At 41.2% G+C, this 6,805-nt stretch overlaps 1 protein-coding gene across 1 annotated transcript; it reads left to right on the forward strand.

Annotated features, from left to right (window-relative positions):
• The first annotated feature begins 918 nt into the window (after window positions 1–918).
• LOC141811847 (protein trichome birefringence-like 36) lies at window positions 919–2,742 on the forward strand. The gene is made up of 4 exons (XM_074699912.1): window positions 919–1,361; window positions 1,458–1,632; window positions 1,697–2,040; window positions 2,117–2,742. The coding sequence occupies exons 1-4, from the start codon at window positions 919–921 to the stop codon at window positions 2,454–2,456; spliced, it is 1,302 nt and encodes a 433-aa protein (XP_074556013.1). The 3' UTR covers window positions 2,457–2,742.
• Window positions 2,743–6,805: the final 4,063 nt, after the last annotated feature.

Below are 6,805 nucleotides of genomic sequence, written 5' to 3' on the forward strand. Positions count from 1 at the left end.
ATTTTCATCGTAAATATCGTTATAAATTGGTGATGTATCATTGATTCGTCATAAATTTCGTACCAAATTTAAGTTGTGAATTTTCGTTACTAATTGTTTGTATTTTTGTACTGCTAATACACTCGACTATTTAGTAATAATTGATGGTTGATGAATAAATGATACCCTACTGATAAAATTCAGATATAATAAAATATAATTATATATTTTGATAAATATAAAAATTAGTTTTTTTTTAATATTATAAAATTCTAACCGTCCGATTCAATAAAATATCGAAAATTTTATAACATTGACTTTCTATGATTTTCAAATTTGTATCGCGAGTATGCACACAGGTCGATAAGTGAGAGGACAGTCGGCACGAGAGTGAAGCATCTGGAGCTGAGCCCCCAGAACAGAATTGACAAATCCAAGATGGAATAAATTAGAAGGGTGAGACGCCCCTTCGATAATTATAAAAAACTCGAGGTGGCATTCTGATATTTGCCCTGTAATCATTCAAGTTCATGCGCAACGCGACGGTACGTACCTAGTTCTCACTTCTTGACGTATTGCCCATATAAATCCAACCTAACATTCTTCTCTTGTGTGGGGAACATTATACCTGAAGAGAAAGTGCAGCTGATCGAGTTTGAGCCTCTCTTGCATTTTTTTTTTACATTTAAAAAGAAATTACAATAAAAAGACGGAAAAAAATGTTTTCATTGGGTTTTTTTTTTTCGGTCTGATGAGTGATTGCAATGGCCCTTTTTCCCGTAAACTAAACACTAAAGGAACCAATCACGAGAGAACACGGACGCTCTGCATGCGGCGGTGACGCCAATCGTAACCGGGCCTCGATTCCGGTCCGATCGATCTCATCATCACCTCTTTAAATGACGTAGTAAATAGTGCTGCTTCGGTACAGCTTCGATCATGGAATACTACTTCTCCTCCCTTCCTCCTCACCTCTTAAGCCGGAGATGGCTTCTCCTCTTCCTCGCCGTCCTCCTCGGCTACCTCTTGCTCTGCTTCACCCTCCACCGCATCTTTCCTGCTCCCAGCGCTATACCCATCGCTTATTTGTCCTTTCCTCGCCCCCACGGAGAACTCGACTCAACGCCGTTAGCGCCGGCCCCTCAAGTTAGTCATGTAGCACTGACGGCCAACTTTCCTGGCAACGGCTCCGGCGAGAAGAGCGCCGAGGAGAAATGCAACTTGTTCGAGGGGAGGTGGGTCCATGACCCGAGCCGGTACCCGCTCTACAGCTCCCAAAGGTGCCCTTTCCTCAGCGACCAAGTGAGTTGCCAGAGAAGCGGCCGGCCGGACTCCGACTACGAGAGGTGGCGGTGGCAGCCCAACGGTTGTGACTTGCCGAGGTCGTAACTAGCGCAGTAGCAACGTCAAATTTAATTAGGAACAATTAATACTGGCTAATTAAGAGCCAATTGCTGACTAATTAAAATGAATTAAAGGTTTAATGGGACGGAGACGCTGGAGAGGTGGAGGGGGAAGCGGGTGGTGTTGGTGGGCGATTCACTCAACCGGAACATGTGGGAGTCGATGATCTGCATCCTCTATTCGAAGCTTCGCCGGAAGCGCGTCTACGTCGAGACCCGCAGCGCCGACCACAAGCTCTTCCGATCCTTGGTACATATGTAAAATTTGTCTACTTTTGTTTTAAGGAATTAACTTGTTTTATGTTGAATTATAGGATTACGATTTCACGGTGGAGTTCTTTTGGAGTCCGTTCCTGGTGGAGCTGAAAGAGAGGGAGGGAGACCATGCCAAGATCCTGCATCTCGACAATCTCTCCGCCAGCGCTAGCTTCTGGCGAGACGCCGACGTCATGGTCTTCAACACCGGCCATTGGTGGACGCACCAAGGCAAAATGAGGGCCTGGGACTACTTCCAGCTCAGGGAAGAAGTCACGGAGGAGATGGAAACCACCGTGGCTTTCAACAGAGCCCTCAGAACTTGGGCTCGCTGGGTCGACCGCAACGTCGACCCTCGCCGGACCGCCGTCTTCTTCCGCAGCATCTCGCCGGAGCACAAGAGGTTCGGATAGTTCGAAACACAAAAATGCAGAACTGAAATTTGATTAAGTTAATGAGAAAGGCGGATTAAACTGCAGGGAGAATTTACAATGGTGCTACAACCAAACTCGACCCATCACCGACAACGAGAGGTATGTGTGGCAGTTTCCCAAGTCGATGGTGACGCTGGTAGAGAGGACCCTCCGGAGGATGAGGACGCCAGTCCGTTATCTCAACGTGACGCGACTGTCGGCGTTCAGGCGGGACGCCCACACGGGCGTGTACACTTCGCGGCAGGGGAAGCTCCTGACGCCGGAGCAGAGGAGGGAACCGGAGAGGTTCGCCGACTGCAGCCACTGGTGCTTGCCCGGATTGCCAGACACTTGGAACGAACTCCTCTTTGCCTCCCTCCTGGAAACCAGCTTCACTGCTTTATGAACGGCGGCAGGTGGATCACAATCCTCGACGGTGCGATTAAAGATTCTAATGGCGCTTATATTTTCTTGTTGTAGATTCATGCAATAGCAGGCCGCCGTGGCCTGTATATTTGTGGCATACTCTGCGAATGCTGCATCATATCTTTGTTGGGGGTTTTCCTTGCTCACTCAACCCCAAAATTCAACAGTTTGTTTTCCTTAAGAAAAAGATAAATCAGGTTATTGCAAACGAAGCAGAGGTCAGTACCGCTTGCATCTTATCTTGTAGAACAGGAAACGTTACAAGATCAACCAAGAGAATGGTCTCTTTAGATGTATTACACATGTGGTCGCGTGACTCGCCTCATTCCAAAAGCCATAGTTATTAGGTAAGTGAGCCTTCATTTTCTGGGTATAGACAATGTTGCCAGCTCAACATATTCACTTTATCCTAATCGAATTATGCTTTGTAATTTAGGTTTATATATATAGTAGATTAATTTAACCACCTGGTCAAGGAATTGTTATATGTATGAAAAAGAAATGGTTGAACTGCAAGAAAAGAACAGGGTGGAAGTACTCTGAAAAGCCTGATCGCTTAAGTACTCTGAGTGAAGATCTAAACTGAGCCAGGGTGAGTTAAGCATCAGTTTTGTTCTGAACTATTCTCAAAGTGAGGATCTAAACTGAACTTTTTGCTATAGCGGGGGCATGCTGGTTTCTAGCTTTCTGCTGAAACTACTTGTTATATATGTAAATGAATAAAATGATTTAAGATTCTTTTATTACTGAACGTGTAGTTGTTTTCACCCTTTTGATATAAAAATTGTGTTAAGTAGCACAGCTGCAATCCATGTAGCAATAGCCTTTAATTAAATGATATCTAATGTGCTTTGTGTTGACATCAGAATACCTACCAATTTTTAATATAGAGCACTTCTCTTTCTTAACATTAATTTACACTTTCACAATAATTCATGACATGTTATGCTCTATTTGGATGGGATAAAAAAAAGTTTATTAACGAAGAGAAAGTGAGAGAGAAAGGAAAGAAAAGAGAGAGGAAGTTGGAAGGGATCGAAAGTTCATAAACGTAATATATGTTAATTTATTTGAGAGGAAAGAAAAAAAAATTAAGATTAAATATATAAAATTATAAAAATATCTTAACTTCTTAAAAAAGATAACGCTCGTAGAGGACGGATAAAAGACTATAAAATTCTATCAACATCGCACATATAAGTTGGAATATGAAAGGTTCTAAAATAGATAACAAATGCTCTTTGGATAAGTCTCTATCCATTAAGGAGGAGGAGAAGAAGAAAATTAAGATTATATGTTTCTGTTCTCTTGAATTTTATCCTCAAAGAAATTTGTGATGAAAGTCGACGTCGTCGTCGTGAAATGCGAACGATTAGACATTGGGAGGTGATGACACATGTTGTGTGAGGAGCGATGTCGCATAAACAAGATATCTAAATAGATTAGTTAATTTAAAAATTAATATTTTAAAATAGAGATAAAATTTGAATAAAATATTTTTGAATTCTCCTATCCCTTTCTTACATTTCAAATCGGAGTGTAAGAAATCATAACAATTCATGAATATGCAAAGGTAAAACTTACACTTCTCTTCTATTCCCCTCTTTAACTTAGGGTTAAAATTCTTCTTCTTCCCTCACCTCCTCCCAAACAAAGCATTAGGGTCACTCGTTTTCTTTGCTACTTTCTCATTTTCTCTATAAGAGAAGACACTAAATAATGTACTAGTTCAACTTAGAAATGATTTGATTTTGTAAACCAAAAAGTAGTTTCTGTTAGATGAGTAACTCACACTAACAACATTTCTTAGAATCTATATATATTACTAAAAGCATTATTATTAATATCAATCTCGATAAAATAGACATTTGAATTCATTGTTTTAATCATCATCAACTTACCAATAATAGAGTTGTTTGTATTGACAAACATTGTAAAGTTATAAAAATATCTTAGAATATCTATCTTAATCATGCAATGGTTTTGCAAATTTTTTAGAAACGATAATTGTATATGTAATAGATAATGATTAGCTAAGAATTCTAAAAGATGGAGCGTAGAATATTCTCTAATTTCTCCCTTATAACATATTTCTTATTAAATTGTATTTATTAAAAAAGAAAGTTACAGAGAATATGTATAATTTTGTTTGTATTCATTGGACTAACTTTTCCCCCTAAATTAAGGTGAGATATATAAAAATATACATTAAATATTTTATTTTTTGATAATTTATATTTTACTTCCTTCTTTAAATTAATAATTATTAAGAAAAAGAAAATAATCATATAATTTGATTATATTTATATTTACTTCTAATATTTTCATATTTTAGTTTGAAAGACTATTCTTATCATTTTATATTAACATGACATGAAAATCTTGACATTTAAACACATTTGGAGACGGAGAACCTCATTCCAATAGCTTAGACCATTTACTCGTGGGCCATGCTACGGCTATGTACCATATGCAAAGGCAAGACACATATCGGACCAACAATTAAGAGTCTAGACTGTAGGATCGAAAACATGCTAGAGGGGGGGGGGGTGAATAGCGTGTTTGCACGCTTTTCGATTTTTCAGAAATCCCGAGTGCGGAAACGGAAGTTGTTAAGTAATCTTTGCGGAAGCAGAAACAAAAAGAAAGTAAGAAGAGATTGACACAGTTTGTTTTTTACTTGGTTCACAGCGCAACGCTGCTACTCCAAGGCCCACGGTCCTTGACCGTTTACGTTGGGCAATCCACTAAAACACTTGCCCCTTTCCGGCAGCAAGTGTATCGAAAAATCCGTTACAAAATTCGAGTACAGAAATAGAATTAATTAAATGCAAGGTTACCAAACTTTTTGTACTCGCGTTTGCTTCCCGGAAGTCGAATTTGCCGTCTCGGTGTGAGGAAGAGATTGCTTGGAGCAGGCACAACACCGATGTCGACGTTGGAGCGCTTGGGAGTCACGAGAACGAAGGTTTGAGGCATTTTTAGTTATTGTCTCGATGGCTGGTCGCGTCCTCCTTTTATAGTCGACCTGGGTCGACTCAGATCGCAATCTGGGTCGACTCCAGCGCGCGTGGCAGATCAAACTTTATCAGCTTCGTCGCTTATCCCTCCTGAGTCGACTCTGATCCCGTTCTGGGTCGACTCCAGCAGCGGTGGCGGCAGCGGCGATAAGATTTGACCTGAGTCGACTCAGAAGCTCACCTGGGTCGACTCCAGGCTGATCTGGCGGAGACCTCGACGCGCTGACTTCCGGATTTGTGCTGATTCGGCTGGAGTCGACTCCAGAGTCCATCTGGGTCGACTCCAGACCCGAAAAATGAAGTTTTTCGTCCGGAGTTGGCTTTCGTCGGGCTTTTCCTTCCTGCACAACAAGTTAGCTCAAATCTAACATTAAAGGAGCAAGTCGGTTCATCGAACCAACTTCGAGTCTTAACTTCGGATCTCCGGTGAGATCCTGGGTTAGACCGGTGCCTACTGTTCCTCGTAGGAACGCATCCTCACCCACTCCCCTCGGGAGAATTTACCTGATTCCAATCGAGTCCTCCTGACCCGTTGGACTTGTGCTCGGCTCTGTCGTTGCCCCAGGACTTGAATGCAACTGATCCTCCTGATCAGTCCATTCTTCTGCTATAACTTGATTCTCCTAATCAAATCCAGCCTTCTGCAACTTGGTCCTCCTAACCAAGTCCAGACTCTGCCTGGTGCACGTTGACTCTGCCAAGACTTCATGCCTAGCAGCACTAGGACTTAACCTATTTTCTGCAAGCTCAATTCAACCTGGTCAGCCAAACCACATACTTAACTTGATCCTAGTTCCATAATCAATACTCAGGTTTGATCTGCTAGTGCTTCCTGCACTAACATAGACCTTAACATGGGCATGCCGTGCTAGCCTCTGTGACTTCTAGGGTTGTGATTCAGTGGGCAACACGGTACAATCGTGTTCTCCAACATGGCCACGCAGAATTGTTTTCTCCCTACAATAATGAATTCCGTTAAAGAACAAACTATAATCTAAAACTATAAAAGAAACCAAGAGGCTCCAGCCAAAGGACATCGAAGAATATGAGGGCTTGTGACAAAAATCCTCCTTGAGAGAGTCATCTTGCGAGGAAGTGGAGATTGCGATGCCGCTAAAGAGCAATTGGAGTTCTTCCAAATACACTATCGAGTTCTTTTTAAATAGAATTCTGATTTTACATTGTAGAACTATGTCTTTGGTATGTAACTCCATCGTTATGGAGCAGTCTTCTTAATTATAGGATTAGGGAGTAATTTGATATTTTGTTAGATGAAATAAATTCATTGATCCTCTTTTTATTTATGACG

The sequence above is a fragment of the Curcuma longa genome, chromosome 17 (assembly GCF_044706935.1).
Source record: "Curcuma longa cultivar G26 ecotype Majalengka, Jawa Barat chromosome 17, ITB_CL_G26_1.1, whole genome shotgun sequence".
Classification (NCBI taxonomy): Eukaryota; Viridiplantae; Streptophyta; class Magnoliopsida; order Zingiberales; family Zingiberaceae; genus Curcuma; species Curcuma longa.

Excerpts from the sequence above, each read along its gene's own strand:
- LOC141811847 (XM_074699912.1), top strand. The coding sequence starts at position 919 with ATGGAATACTACTTCTCCTCCCTTCCTCCTCACCTCTTAAGCCGGAGA. Across the intron at positions 1,362-1,457 it reads AACGGTTGTGACTTGCCGAG|GTTTAATGGGACGGAGACGC; the intron begins GTCGTAACTAGC and ends AATGAATTAAAG. Across the intron at positions 1,633-1,696 it reads ACAAGCTCTTCCGATCCTTG|GATTACGATTTCACGGTGGA; the intron begins GTACATATGTAA and ends GTTGAATTATAG.